General features: G+C 44.8%; 1 protein-coding gene and 1 long non-coding RNA gene across 3 annotated transcripts; both read left to right on the top strand.

Annotated features, from left to right (window-relative positions):
- The first annotated feature begins 2,859 nt into the window (after positions 1-2,859).
- LOC119290001 lies at positions 2,860-4,130 on the top strand. 2 transcript variants are annotated; one of them, XR_005141678.1, is made up of 5 exons: positions 2,860-3,072; positions 3,156-3,305; positions 3,421-3,659; positions 3,789-4,010; positions 4,111-4,130. It is a non-coding gene; the product is annotated as an uncharacterized LOC119290001 (long non-coding RNA). The 2 variants fall into 2 exon arrangements; XR_005141677.1 differs by having other exon boundaries at positions 2,861-3,072; positions 3,418-3,659.
- Positions 4,131-4,162: 32 nt separating this feature from the next.
- LOC119284382 lies at positions 4,163-5,402 on the top strand. Its single transcript, XM_037563524.1, has 8 exons — positions 4,163-4,192; positions 4,276-4,386; positions 4,477-4,815; positions 4,889-4,951; positions 5,021-5,110; positions 5,197-5,280; positions 5,326-5,332; positions 5,374-5,402. Exons 1-8 carry the CDS (start codon positions 4,163-4,165, stop codon positions 5,400-5,402), a joined length of 753 nt encoding a protein of 250 aa, XP_037419421.1.
- Positions 5,403-15,378: the final 9,976 nt, after the last annotated feature.

Raw genomic sequence — 15,378 nt, 5'->3', positions numbered from 1 at the left:
CCCCGTAGGATCTGCCGCTTCCTCGACCTGCATCGGCGCCGCTTCCTCGATCTGTCCCGGCGCCGTTTGGATCGTTGCGGCGACGGCTTCGTCGGTCTTCAGCTCCGCCACCTACATCCTGAAGGGGTACGATCTCGTGGCTGGTATGGATCTGAACGCCCACCCTTTCCCTGATCTGACTGCTACGAATTCTCTGAGGTATGCTAGGTGACACCACTGTAGTGATGCAGGGGCGGGGACGGGGAGAGGCCAGCAGGGGTTCCCCTGCCAATCGCTCGCTCCCTCAACAATTCGTAGCACAGTGTGTACTGTAGATGCCTAATGGCCGCGGCTAATTGCATAATTAGACCATACGTAGACAAATAATTAAGCAATCACATACGTAGACAAATAAAATATGCACATAGGTTGTGTCTGACTATAGTTTTAACGAAAAAGGGTTTCCCCCGCTTTATATTATAAAGTAACAACCACTTACAGTCAAAGTATCGATACAAACGCACACCACACATACCCAAAGCGAGATACAAGGAAGCCGGGCAACGAAACACACCCTCAACAACAACCAAACACCTACAAGATGTGCAACAAGGAACCGCTTAGCGCCGACGGAGACCACCAAGAGCAATCGTCCGGGAGGGTGTGTGACGAACCACGCAGGACCGAGGGCTCCAAGACGATGCCTCCAAGAAGGGTACGACCACGGAATGTCGCCACCGTCTGATCCTCAGATCAAGTTTTCACCCGGAGCGAGACGAAGGAGAATGAGCACCACGACGGAGCCTACAAGGAGGAAAACGGCATCCGCAAACGCCGCCACCGTCGGCCAGTGCACGAACTGGACAGGTGATGAACCCCGGTGCTTCAATCCCTTCGTCGCATCCCCGATCCGCCAACCACTCGCAGCCATGCCGCCCAAGCAGCCATGCATGCGTGCCCGCAACCGAGACGCGCAGTCCGCCCACGACATACGCGCCTCCCACCGCCAGGACCGCCACCCTGCCACCAGACCACCGCGACAGCCACCAAAGAGCACACCTTTGGCCAGATCTACGCCCCCAGCCGACTCCGAAGCCACAGGCGGACACCTTGCCACGAGAGGAACCGCGACCATATGCCGGTCCGGGGGAAGGGGGAGCTGACAGAGCAGCCCAAGGCCAAGATCGGTGACGGGGCATGCGGAGGCGTCCCCGTCCACCAGCCAACCTCCCCCCCGAAACCAAGTTCGCCCCCGAAGCCACAGGCCCGGACCAGCCGGGGCGCACCGGCCGCCGCAGGACGCCGAAGAAGGGGAAGGGGACCAGATCGGCCGCCGCCGCGCCCAAGGGAAGCCAGCAGGGAGGTCTCCCCGTGCCGAGCGCCGCCGTCCTGCTGCAAAGGGCCCGGCTGAACGGGGACGCCCACCGCCACCGCTGTCGCGCCGCCCCCTCCTCCCCCACCCGAGCCACGGAGAGAGGGCCGCCCGCGACCCGGTCGAGCTCGACCCGCAGTGCCAGACTCGACGTCGGGGCGCTGCAGGGGAGCAGCCGCCGCGGACACCACCCACCGGCCTGCACCGCCTCCATGCCGCCTGTCACGCCGCCGCCACGCCACCGTCGTTGGCCCGCGCCGGAGCGCTGCTGCGCCACCGTGCCCGGCAACGAGCACCGCGTCCCAGCCCGAGAGATCCGGCCCGCGCCGTTCCCCCCGCGCGAGGAGACAAGAGGACCTCGCCGCCGCCGGCGACGATCGGGCTTCGCCCGCTCGCGCCCCCTGGCGGCGGCGAGGGAGGGGGAGAGGAGGAGGGGAGGGTGGGCGGCGGCGCTAGGTTTAGCCTCCCGGACGCTCGCGGGAGCGTCGCGGGAGGAGAGGAGGGGAAAAGTTGTGCTGGGCCCCCGTCGGTGGTTGGCGGCGGCGGCGGCGGGTTCCAACTCCACTGTTCGTCTGACTATAGTTTTGCGATGTTCCAATGCCTAATCCACTAATCAGGTCGATCCATTGATATACGTGCGTGTTCTACATTTCTGCTAGATCGATCCATTGACTATTGTTTAAATTTGATCAGACTTTTTGAGAAACTAGAAGCAAACGGTGCGCTTTGCTGCGCCCGCTCCAAGCTTTTTAACATGTCTAGTTTGCAATCTGGGCACACGAAACAAATCTGGGCTCATTTGGCTCCTTTGTCATTTTCTTTGATGCCCTAAGACTATCATGATCAAACCCAACTCTGCTTTTCGATTCGATGCAGCCGATCTACTGTAACAGTTTCGCCTGCGAAAATTGAACCATTAGGATAATAAATGACTGAAATTACGAACAGAGAAAATGCTTAAGATTTGCACCATCACCTGATGATCCTATGTACTTTCAATTTCCCTTCTGTTTAGGGAAGCAGTGAACATCATCAGGTCCTGTACACTTTTCAACTTAAACCTGTCCTGAATCCTTATGTCGACAGCGTTATATCTTAGTGTGGGTGTGGCTGGACCCATGGTCTTGTACCTCATCTCTCTGTTTTAAGTTATGATAAGCTGATAGCGCATTGACGTGCTACTGTGTACTTCTCCGCCCTCTCCATTCACATGTCTATTGGCAAATTAAATTGTCCCTGTAGTCATTAGTTAATTTGTCTTTACATGTAATGATTTAATTGACATTTTTATATATAACTTAGGATGGCGACGGACATGTTGACCATATACCTGCACTATGAAGATACAAATCAGGAAGCCAAAATTTTACAAAGATCCATGATGAGACGTGATGTCTCGTATTACGACTTAATCTTGATGATCGAAGAAGTTGGCTTTCAGGCAATTGACTTTCTGTACTATGCGGAAAAAAACCGTCTAGGCAGCTCCTACTTAGTTCACATTTATGATGAAGGTCTTGTGATGAAAATGTTGTCCGACCCTGAGATTGTGAAAGCTGTCCATCTGTATGTATCTAAGGAGAAGGCTGACGATCATATTGCTCCGCCTAGCAAGCAAATTGATGTTGCTCCATCTAACCATCCAAATGAGAGTGTTCTCTTACAGGACGGTGGTGTCTCTGCTGAAGGGGCAGGGCAACTTACTATGCAAGGGCCGCAAAGTATCCCTCTTGAACCATGCTTATTACATATATGTATCTACTGTTGTAATTATTGGAATAAAAGATGTATGGTTGTTCTGCAGGACCACCACATAGGTCAAAAAGGTTGAATGTGATTCAGGTTACGGACCAACGTGATGATGAAGATGGAGACTGCAACAATGGTGAGCAATTCCCACAAGGTCATGAATCACAAGCATTGGTCGATGAAGAGGGTCAAGTTCACAATCAAGGTAACAACCTATTACATTTTGTGCTTCTATTAATTAACTTGTATATGCTTAGTATCGAAAGAATAATCGGCGGGCGTCATTTCATTAGTACTTTTCTTAATTAATCTTGTAGTAGACAAGGAAGTACGCAAGCGCAAGAGAACAAGCTTGCCAATTGTCTGGAACATGCCAAAGGGGCAGAGAATAGTTGTGAAATGAAATGAAGATAGCCAGCCTATAGGAGATGAAGGTGCAATCTTGGGGAAGTTTCTGGGCACGATTGCTAGAAATGGAGGATTTTGCCCACTAAACATAAATGATTGGCGTCATGTCAAAAAGAATAGTGGTGAGGAAACAATATTGCAGTGCGTACAGGTACTTCACAATTAACAAGAAAACAAAATATGTTATTTGCTGCCCTTCTATTTATATCTAATTTGTGCACATGAGATGTAGTGTGGTCTGCATGTCTATTTACATCCATTCATTATTTTGTACTTTCAGACAAAGTTCGTGTATCCTCGATCATGTGAAAAATGGATACTCAAATCAATTGGAAGAGACTGGAGGAAATTTAAGTCTAGTTTGAAAGATGCTTTCTTCAAACCCGCCATTGAAAAAAATCCAAACATCAAGCGAAAGGCTTTGTATAAGCTCTGTCCAGAAGATGTGGACAACGATCAATGGCGTGGGCTTGTTAAATATTGGAAGTCCAAAAAAGGAAGGGTAATGAATGAGATACTGTACTTTCCTGTTTTGACATTTAAATGTGAGTTCTCGGGCTTATCTTAAAAGTTGCATTTACGATATGATTACATCATAACAGGCCCTTGCTGAGAAGAATATAATTAGTCGATCCCTCGTGAAGGATTCACATAATGCTGGCACAAAGAGTTATGCATGTTGGGGTGAAGACATGGTGAGTAATCTTGATTCCTGAAGTGTTTTCCTGTGTCTCTTTTGTCATATGGGTGCTGTTTCTGTTTTGTAGAGGCAAGCTGATCCTGAAAAGAAACGACCACACAGATCAAAGGTTTATTTAGCAACTCACAAGAAGAAGGATGATGCTGATGCTAAAAATAAAGATAGAAATAAGCGCCTGGTAGGCAATTAATATAGAAATTGTCTAATTGTTCTCGGGATCAAGTTATGGTTCAATCTAACTAGTGTATGCATGATTCTTTTCTTATAGGATCGATTGGAGAATCTAATAACCGAACGACCAGAGTTGGCACAAAATTTGAATGGAAGAGTCGCATGGGAAGGTGATGCCCTGCAGGAAGTGTTAGGGAAAGAAAAGATTGGACAAGTGCATGGCATGGGTTTGCTTCCAACTCCTAAGCAAGTCTACGGTCGGACGCCACGGTATCTAAAGAACATCAATATGACTAGAACTGATGGATCACCATATGAAGTTGAACATGACGTTTGGGAGGTAATAGCAAAGATGCAGGAGCATATAAAAAAGCAAGACCAGATTATTAAAGATATGAATAACAAAGAAGGCTATGTCAATAATGGCATGGAAGAGGTAAAGGACTTCTTTATCCCACCCTTTGCATGCATTTCTATCAATAGTTTACTCAGATTTGTTAGTTCTGTAGGAAAACCTCCAATCAAATGATAATGGTATTTCTCGCTCACCAGTACTGCTTGGTAAAACAAAGGTAATGTTAATAAATGCCTATATCATTGCTTGTCACTTGAAACCTTCATATTAATATTTCAGTTTGCAGAGAATCCAGTGCAATGGACCCGTTGAGGCATGCTCGTCTATGCAACATGACATTCCTGAGGATAATAATTTATCACGTTCGCATGAAAAGGTTATGCCTGTAGTTACTCTTACTCATGTCACAAAGATAGAATATAAAATAATTGCTTGCTTACCATTGTTGTGTCATTGAACTAGGTTGGCGACCATGATGTCAACCAATTACAAATTCAACAAAATTCATCATCACCACAAGACCTTGTTATTGATTCTGTGCTAGAGGTAATTTTCATGCCTTTTGAGTTTTGAAGTTGTAGCTTTTTGTAGCTTCAAGGTATGAATATCATTCCATCTAATATTATTGTATCTTGGTAGGTGATGGAAACGAGGAATATTACGGGTGAATCTATTTCAAGACCGAACCAGCAAAGGACTAGAAATGAACACCCACACCGCTCAAAAAGAAGGCGTTCTTCTTCCATCAAGGTAAAGATTCACCAAGTAGCATGGTTTACTGCACCCAAATTACCAACCCAAACCCTCATTATCATGCCTGCTTGAAAAATGGATTTTTTTTTACAATTTTTGCTCAATCTGCTGTATGCAAGTAACGATAAATTTAACCAAGCATGAGCTAGCGAGGTGACCTTGGGCATTAGACTTCGTTGCCGGGTCCAGTTTATTTAGTTTCTTAGGGCACCTTACTGGGTTGATATTAAAAAGATCTCATATTATTCATGCAAATTATATTATCATGTCATAGAATGCTAATATTGATCATAATATAGGTTGCTTCCAAAGTAGTCTTAAAGACTTCAACATATCCCAACAAGCGGAATGTTGCGTATGGTACTATTCGGAGTACTGATCCAAGAACTAAGGCTGGTGGTATTGAGTTAGATGCTGAATTTGCTCTTGTGCGCATAGACGAACCTATTCTTGATAATGAGGAGTTACTAAGGGAAGTTTCTGATTGCAAGACAATTGGCGAGGCTTTCACTTCAGGATACTTAATTGCCTGGCCTTCAGCTTTTGTACGTTACAATCTTCTCTTCCACATTCTGAAATCATATTTGTGTACATTTAATCACACATATCTAAGGTGCAATTTTCTCCTACAGATTCAAGAGAAGGATGGTTGATTTGCAGCTGAATTCTTGGATCAAGAAGCAAATAAAATTTAAAGATTTTAGCTACCAATAGTTGTAGTTTACATTGATAGATTTAAAAGTGTAATATCATCCAGAAGATCTTTTTCTTTCATCGAATTGATGCAAATGCGACAGTGTAATATTCCCCATAGTTGTGTTTTCTATCCTCAAAATTATATGACTGATGTCTTTATTGTAATGCATATGTATCATACACTCTTCTATATTCGTAATAAATATCTTCTTATGAATTTTTGTATGTGTTCTGCTTCAGTTTAAATAAATATCATTTTGATATGCTGCCAAGCATAAAATGATTAACAATTTATGCAATTGCATTGATTTTATTAAATAAATTTATATTCCATAAAATGGGTATCCAATTTTGTGGTTACTAATAAAAAACAAATACATTAATTATGTTACCATCTTGATATAGTAGTGTTACTGATGATGTTACTATAGCTACAAAATTTGTTACTAGAGTAGTTGACAACTATAATTATAGTGTTACGATACATGGATATTATGTTACTAGTTGTGTTCCGATGCTAAAAAAATGTGTTACCAGTTGTGTTACGATAGTTACAGAAACATGTTACCACCGATGTTCTATGTCTATCAAAATATGTTACTACGGTGTTACTATAATTACAAAAGTGTGTTACCGGTGTGTTTGGTAACACATAACACACGTGTTACTATAATGCAACTGTAACACATTTTTTAACATATGGTAACAATTATTATGTGTGATAGTTGACACCACTTAGTAACACGGTCTAATGGAACACATTTGAAACTGTGTTACTGTATGGCCTAGTAACACACTTTTGGACCTGTAGTAACACAAGACGGTGTTACCAAAGGTCTGCCCTCTTGTAGTGACACCGGAAGTGTTTCAGAATGTACCAAGTAGTCATCGGTATACCGCAGAGGGTACCGGACGCCCCGAGGAGGTTAATGGGCTGTATGGGCCAAAGGGGAGGAACACACCAGCCCACAAGGGGTTGACGCAGCCCTCCTAGGCCGCAGCCCTTGGGGAGTGATACGTCTCCAACGTATCTATAATTTTTGATTGTTTCATGCTATTACATTACCCCTTTTGGATGTTTATGGGCTTTTATTTACACATTTATATCATTTTTGGGACTAACCTACTAACCGGAGACCCAACCCATATTGCTGTTTTTTTGCCTATTTCAGTATTTCGAAGAAAAGGAATATCAAACGGAGTCCAAACGGAATGGAACCTTTGGGAGCGTGATTTTTGGAACGAAAGTGATCCGGAGAGCTTGGAGTGCAAGTCAAGAAGCTCCCTAGGGCCCCATGAGATAGGGGGCCACCCCCCCTGTAGGGCGCGCCCCCTGTCTCGTGGGCCCCTCGGGCGGCCACCGATGTACTTCTTCCTCCTATATATACCTACGTACCCCGAAAACATCCAGGAGCACCACGAAACACAATTTCCACCGCCGTAACCTTCTGTATCCGCGAGATCTCATCTTGGAGCCTTCGCCGACACTCTGCCGGAGGGGGAATCGACCACGGAGGGCTTCTACATCAACATCATTGCCCCTTCGATGAGTTATGAGTAGTTTACCACAGACCTACGGGTCCATAGTTATTAGCTAGATGACTTCTTCTCTCTTTTTGGATCTCAATACAATGTTCTCCCCCTCTCTTGTGGAGATCTATTTGATGTAATCTCTTTTTGCGGTGTGTTTGTCGAGATCCGATGAATTGTGGGTTTATGATCAGATTTATCTATGGATAATAATTGAATCTTCTCTGAATTCTTTTATGTATGATTGAGTTATCTTTGCAAGTCTCTTCGAATTATCAATTTGGTTTGGCCTACTAGATTGGTCTTTCTTACCATGGGAGAAGTGCTTAGCTTTGGGTTCAATCTTGCGGCGTTCTTACCTAGTGACAGAAAGGGTTGCAAGACACGTATTGTATTGTTGCCATCGAGGATAACAAGATGGGGTTTATATCATATTGCATGAGTTTATCCCTCTACATCATGTCATCTTGCTTAATGCGTTACTCTGTTCTTATGAACTTAATACTCTAGATGCAGGCAGGAGTCGGTCGATGTGTGGAGTAATAGTAGTAGATGCAGGCAGGAGTCGGTCTACTTGTTATGGACGTGATGCCTATATACATGATCATGCCTAGATAATCTCATAACTATGCGCTTTTCTATCAATTGCTCGACAGTAATTTGTTCACCCACCGTAATACTTATGCTATCTTGAGAGAAGCCTCTAGTGAAACATATGGCCTCCGGGTCTATCTCTTATCATATTTGCTTTCAATCTACTTTTATTTGCATCTTTACTTTTTGTATCTATATTATAAAATACCAAAAATATATTTATCTTATCATACTATCTCTATCAGATCTCACTTTCGCAAGTGGCTGTGAAGGGATTGACAACCCCTTTATTGCGTTGCTTGCGAGTTCTCAGTTTGTTTGTGTAGGTGCGTGGGACTTTGGAGGAGCCTCCTATTGGATTGATACCTTGGTTCTCAAAACTGAGGGAAATACTTACGCTACACTTGCTGCATCACCCTCTCCTCTACGAGGAAAACCAACGCAGGCTCAAGGCGTAGCAGGGAGAGAAAGAAAGGAAGGTAATCGGCCTCCCCCTTCCTTTCCTCTTCCCCCTTTCCTTCCTCCCTCCGACAAATATGGTAAGGGGGGCGCCACTAGGGAAGGACTCCAAGTAGGATTCGTCCTACCTGGGGTGCCTCCTTGGCTGCTCCTCCCTCCCACCCCACCTATATATATGTGGGAGGGGGACGCCACACATAACCACGATAATTTCTTAGCTGTGTGCGATGCCCCCTCCACTGTTTACACCCTCGGTCATATTTTTCGAGGTGCTTAGGCAAAGCCCTGTGGAGATAGCTTCATCATCACCGTCACCACGCCGTCATGCTGCCGGAACTCATCCAGTACTTCGTCATCTTGTTGGATTAAGAAGGCGAGGATGTCACTGAGCTGAACGTGTGCTGAACGCGGAGGTGTCGTACGTTCGGTACTCGATTGGTTGGATCGCAAAGAAGTTCGACTACATCAACCGCGTTTCTAAATGCTTCCGCTTACGGTCTACGAGGGTACGTAGACACACTCTCCCCTCTTGTTATTGTGCATCTCCTTGATAGATCTTGCGTGTGTGTGTAGAATTTTTTTGTTTTCTATGCAACGTTACCCAACAGTTATTAGATGATGGGTTGCTAGAGTGACAGAAGCTTAAACCCTATTTTATGCGCTATTCCGTAAGAGACTGATTTGGATCCATATGTTTAATGCTATGGTTAGATTATTATCTTAATTATTCTCTCGTAGTTGCGGATGATTGCGAGGGGATTAATCATAAGTGGGAGGCTTATTCAAGTAAGAACAACACCCAAGCACTGGTCCACCCACACACCATATTATCAAAGTAGCGAACGCGAATCAAACCAACATGATAAAAGTGACTAGATGAAATTCTCGTGTGCCTTCAAGAACACTTTGCTTATTATAAGAGACTGTTCCGGCCTGTCCTTTGCAATAAAACGATTGGGCTACCTTACTACACTTTCGTTACTGTTACTGTTACTTGCTCGTTACAAATTATCTTACTATCAAACTATCCGTTACCTACAATTTCAGTGCTTGGTATTTTCTTCTGCTCCTCGTTGGGTTCGACACTCTTACTTATCGAAAGAACTACGATTGATCCCCTATACTTGTGGGTCATCACCGTCTCATCAGAGTACTCCTTCACGTCCTACAAGCCGTCAGACGACTCAACATACTGCTCGGCCCACAAATACACAAGAGCTCTTGGGTGCTCCACACCCCTATACGAATATTAAATATTAAAAAATAGTTAAAAAATTAAATAATAAACTGAAATTTGGGGATATTGAACTTATGTTCTCAATCTACTCCCGTATGAAATTTCGTGAAAGAATACCAGAAAACGTATCCCGAGTTCTCAATCTACTCCCACCGGCGTGTTGCTGCAGCTCCGGCGCGCAACACTAGGCGGTTGCAGTGCAGCTCCGCCCCTTCCATTCTGCATGTTACTCTCCAGCCTGTACGATTCTTGATGGTGCTAGTACACGCACATGCATGCATCACCACGTTGGCTTGCATGCGGTTGCGGATCGACACCCGGCCCTCTGTCAGATTGATTGGTTTTTCAGAGAGAAAATATATACAATCCAGACCAGACCCCATCCAATACTTGCAGTTATTCTATTCTATTACTATTAGCTAGTGGTAAATGAAGCTCTGCACTGCATGGAAATGTATATAGTTAATTACTGCTGTTGGTAATTAAGCAGAGAAAGGGAAGATGGAGCTGCATGTGATGCCATCGGGCGCTTGATTTGCCGGTCGGTCTCGGGAGATCAACTTGTGTGTGTCCGGCCGGCTGGCCTGGAAATTCTTTTTTTTTTGGGTGAACTTTGTATTACTCAAGTGGTAAAGCCACGGTTCGTATTACAAAAATCAATAACCTCTGACAAGCCAGAGTTAAGCCAAAAGACAGTTCTACTCTCAGTTCTAGCAAATTTTGCCAAATAATCACTAACATTATTTTGGCTATGATGAACATGAGTAAAAATAGTTGTACGGAGATTGCTAAGAAGCTTGATTTCCTCCACCATCAAGGGAAAGACTGATCTATCAATGGCCACATCATTTATCTTCCTTACAGCTTGCAAAGAGTCCATCTCCACATGTATAGGCAGCTCCCTTCTTTGGATTGCAATTGAAAGTCCCTCCATGCAAGCACTGAGCTCTGCTTCTAAGGAATTCCTACAGGAGAATAGCACCTTACATGATGTAAAGATGATCTCTCCCGCACTATCTCGAAGGACCATACCAGCACCCGCACCACCAGTGGCAGTCCAGGCTCCATCTGTATTAAGTTTTGTCCAGCCATCCATCGGCAACGTCCATGGAGCAGTAGCAGCTGAGTTTAATCTCTCACGAGGTAAAGTAATCTGGTCATATGATATCACATGTTTCCCTTTGATATGTTCCTCGTCCGACTGATTGAGTGCTACGGTCACACACACACAAACACGACATGCTAGCTATGTAAAGCGTGTGCGCTTGGGACTTAGGACTTAGGACGCTTGGCGCGGTCGCGTATATTAGACTATGTTTGTTTTTTTCCTGCCACATATGAACTCTGTTTCGTGCCCATCTACGTCAAGCCTATCAAGTACCCATCATAAACTCCCATCTTTTGCATTACATTATTTGCCATCTGCCTGCTTCTTTCTTGGTGAAGTTCTAATTTTGACAATCTCTCACACATCCAACTCCCCAAAATGCTCTTGCAATCTTTGTAAGTTCTTTGCTCCATGAACATCCAAAAAATCCGCACATGCATGCATCACCACGTTGGCTTGCATGCGGATTGACACCCGGCCCTCTGTCAGATCGATCGGTTTTTCAGAGAGAAAATATATACAATCCAGACCAGATCCCATCCAATACTTGCAGTTATCCTATTCTATTATTAGCTAGTGGTAAATGAAGCTCTGCACTGCATGGAAATGTATATAGTTAATTACCGCTGTTGGTAATTAAGCAGAGAAAGGGAAGATGGAGCTGCATGTGATGCGATCGGGCGCTTGATTTGCCGGTCGGTCTCGGGAGACCAACTTGTGTGTTGATAAAGCTTATCATCCATGTGATCTGACCATCACGTGATGTCCTGATCCCATCTGATTTCTCTAACTCGTTGGAAGTCAGGCAGCAGGGATGGCATCAATCACGATTGCATCCTATCACGTGATGTCCTTATTACTATAGGCGCAGCGCAGCATGCAGCTGGAGCTGGGCAAAGACCCTCCCAATATAAATGCAGCATAAGGTGGGAAGCTGATCCGTCCATCCATCAACCATCATCATCGTCTTCATATATCTATCGTAGTCGTAGCTACCTAGTATACGCAGCAGGTAGCCACCACAACCATGGCCATCGCCATTGCCATGCCCAAGCTCGCCCTTGTCATTCTGGTGGCCGCCTTCCTCGCTGGCAGCGGCACCACCAAGGGGGATTGTGAGTACCGGCTGAAGGTGAAGACGGGGGACTGGCCTGGGGACGGCACGGAGGCTTTCGTGAACTTCTGGTTGTTCGCCGACAGCCAGCGCGGCGGCGGCCCCATCGTGACACACGAGGAAGACGCCGATGGTGCCAGGTTCAACCGTGGCAACACCGACGAATTCAGCTTCACGGACCCGAAATGCATCCGGCCGTGCCGCATCGTCCTCAGCATCGACGACAGTTTCCGGGAACGTCAGGACTGGCTCTGCTATTCCGTCGACGTCACCGTCTCCGGGGACATCTCCTACTCCAAGTCGTTCCATGTGAATCAGTTGGTTGAGTCTCGCAGCCCCGCCGAGGTCGACGACTGCGAGGACGCCGTCCGTCCGTCCGCGTGATTGCATGTACTACGTATTCCTCCCGCGCTTTCCCTGCTTGCTCGCTTGCTTGCTTGTGTTGTGTTATTTCCCCAGTTGAATAATAATATACTTCCTCCATCCCAAAGTAAGTGTCTTGAGCTTAATATTAATTTGTATTAGAGCTAGTACAAAATTGAGGCATTTATTTTGGGACGGAGGGAGTAATTAATAAGCGGGAAGATCTTTCATTCAGTATTTATTTTATGAATTCCCGATGCAATCTTGCAGCTGGATGCGCGGCAGGAGTGTCTGTTGAATGGATCTCATGTAAAGATATATTTATTTATGCATTGCAGACGGGCGGGGTCATATATATGGGTATGTAGATATCTCTATTCGACAAGGTTATGGCACTGGATCCGCATATCGCTGAGTAGCACATGCATTCGAAGCGTGTGTACGAATACGGAGATGACTTTCCTTTTTCGGCATCTTATTTTATTTGGAACAGTTTAGTAGAAATGCCAATGAGTGAGTCAATTGTTCTTGTTAGCTGCAGCATCAAATTGTTCTTGTTTTCTGTGATGGCTTGAACATGGGCTGGGGTAGGTTTCCTGGAGGCAGTTTTCTCTTGTGGAATGTATACACATCTGGTTTTTATGGTGGAAACGTAAAAATATGCTGTGCCTGATAGGACTTGAACTCCGGTAGTGTGTCCTACTTCTTTTTAGAAAAGGAGGACCCCGGCCTCTGCATCTGGACGATACATATGACCACTTTATTAATTATTCTCACAAGACCTTACAAAGTCATACAACAGTAAGACTAAAGCCACCGTCTAAGCAATAAATGTCGCTACATCTATCCAATTGATGAAAGGGGCGCTGATAGCCTGGGCCTAATACCAAACAGACATCGCAGCCAGACCTAACATCTAAGACCTGAGGTCCCAACCAGGACGCCTGCCGGGTATGGGCACCCACCAGTTGTATAATTAATATATTATTTTGCAGGGAAGTTGAATAATTAATAAGCGGGAAGAGTTTTCTTATTTGTGCATTCCGGATGCAATCTTGCAGCTGGATGGCAGGAGTATCTGTTGAATGAATCTCATGTAAGGATATACAGTATCTATTTTATGAATTCCCGATGCAATCTTGCAGCTGGATGGCAAGATTTGCCTGTTGAATGGATCTCATGTAAAGATATATTTATTTATGCATTGCAGGCGCGGTCATATATATGGGTACCTAGATCTCTATTCGACAAGGTTATGGCATTAGATGCTGGAATTTTGTCTATTTTGGGCCTAGCCCAATAGCAGTTTCAGAAATTCCTAATAAATCCTAGAGGACCACTCAGCCCATTCGTGCAAGACAAGAGGTGGAACTAAAGTTTAGTCCCACATTGCTAGTTTAGAGAGAGTTGGGCCTCTTTATAAGGGAGGTTCTTTCCCCACATGTATGAGGATGAGAACAAGAGGGACATCCACGCGCGCTCCTCCTCCGCCCGCCAAGTTCGTACAACGCTCAATTTTACCTTACACTAAATGATCTCACATTTTTATAAGCAATTTTTATTGCCTTTTTTGCACCGATGACAACTTACTTGAAGGATCTTATTCAATCCATAGGTAGGTATGGTGGACTCTCAAACAAGATAGGGTTTAAGGGTTTTTGATGCACAAGTAGCATCTCTACTTAGTGCGGAATTTTTGGCTAGCAAAGATAGGGCAAGCACCACATGTTGAAGGATCTATGACAATATGACTTCTGTGTGAATATGAACAAACATAAACCATTAGGTTGTATTCTTTGTCCAATGTCAATAATTTTGGCGTATAATATTTTGATGGGTGCTCACAATCACAAAAGATTTCCATGATAGTTTATTTATATGTGAATATTCTCTTCCCTTATTAGTTCTTTCATGTGTTGCATCATTGACCAATGCTATGTTTGTCAATCTACAACAAAATTTTCTACTTATACTTTTCCTCGTGTAATGTCATCACTTACCGTAAGATTAGCATATTATCTTTTTCTTTTATTTCTTTTCTTTTTATTGCCGCAAGAAAGTAAAGAAGGCAAAACTCAAACTAACTTTATTATATCTCATACACGATTACAAGGATTGATCACTAAGCAAACTCACAAAAAGCAAGAATCGAACTAAATTTTTATTCATCTGATAGCAAAAGATAACAATGGATCAAACTAAGAAAATAAAGGCAAAAGATAGTGGAGATTGATAGGATACCGGGGCACCTCCGTCAAGCTTGGGAAAGCCAAGGGGAGTGCCCATACCCAATACTTAGTTTTCTTTTGGTGGTGATGAAGTAGATGGTGGTGATGAAGTAGAAGGTTTCTTGTCCTCGAGTTTCCATGGCAGAGGCTCACCATCATAAGAGGAGGAGTGAGTCTCCCAGATCCTGCAACTGGCAGCCAAACTCATACCTTTAAACCTGGCCTCATATACAAAGATCGTGGATCTGGCTATGGAGGAAGTTGATTTGCTCGTTGAGGGAGAAGATGATGTCCTTTATGGGCTTGCCATCCGCCTTGAGATCATAGGTATAGTCCGTGATCATAAGGTGATTGGCATTGAGTCAACGCTCCACCATCCCCTTGCACTTGAAGATGTCCTACTCCATGGCTCCAAGCCTGGCCTCCATGGATCCTGTCCCCCTGGGTCCTTGCACATCGCGGATCTGCAGCACCCCATCGCACATCCGGATAACTTGAGGATGCTGCATCACCTCCCGCAGATATGGTTTGATGACGTTGTCGAAGAACTTGTCCTTGGAGG

This window comes from Triticum dicoccoides, chromosome 4A (genome assembly GCF_002162155.2).
Source record: "Triticum dicoccoides isolate Atlit2015 ecotype Zavitan chromosome 4A, WEW_v2.0, whole genome shotgun sequence".
In the NCBI taxonomy this organism is placed as follows: Eukaryota; Viridiplantae; Streptophyta; class Magnoliopsida; order Poales; family Poaceae; genus Triticum; species Triticum dicoccoides.
The sequence above is the reverse complement of the archived record's forward strand: the minus strand, read 5'-3'. Positions and strand labels throughout refer to the sequence as shown.

Coding starts and splice junctions, on each gene's coding strand:
- LOC119284382 (XM_037563524.1), top strand. CDS start 4,163: ATGCTGGCACAAAGAGTTATGCATGTTGGG. Junction 4,816..4,888: donor TCAATAATGGCATGGAAGAG/GTAAAGGACTTC, acceptor TTAGTTCTGTAG/GAAAACCTCCAATCAAATGA. Junction 5,111..5,196: donor TATCACGTTCGCATGAAAAG/GTTATGCCTGTA, acceptor TCATTGAACTAG/GTTGGCGACCATGATGTCAA.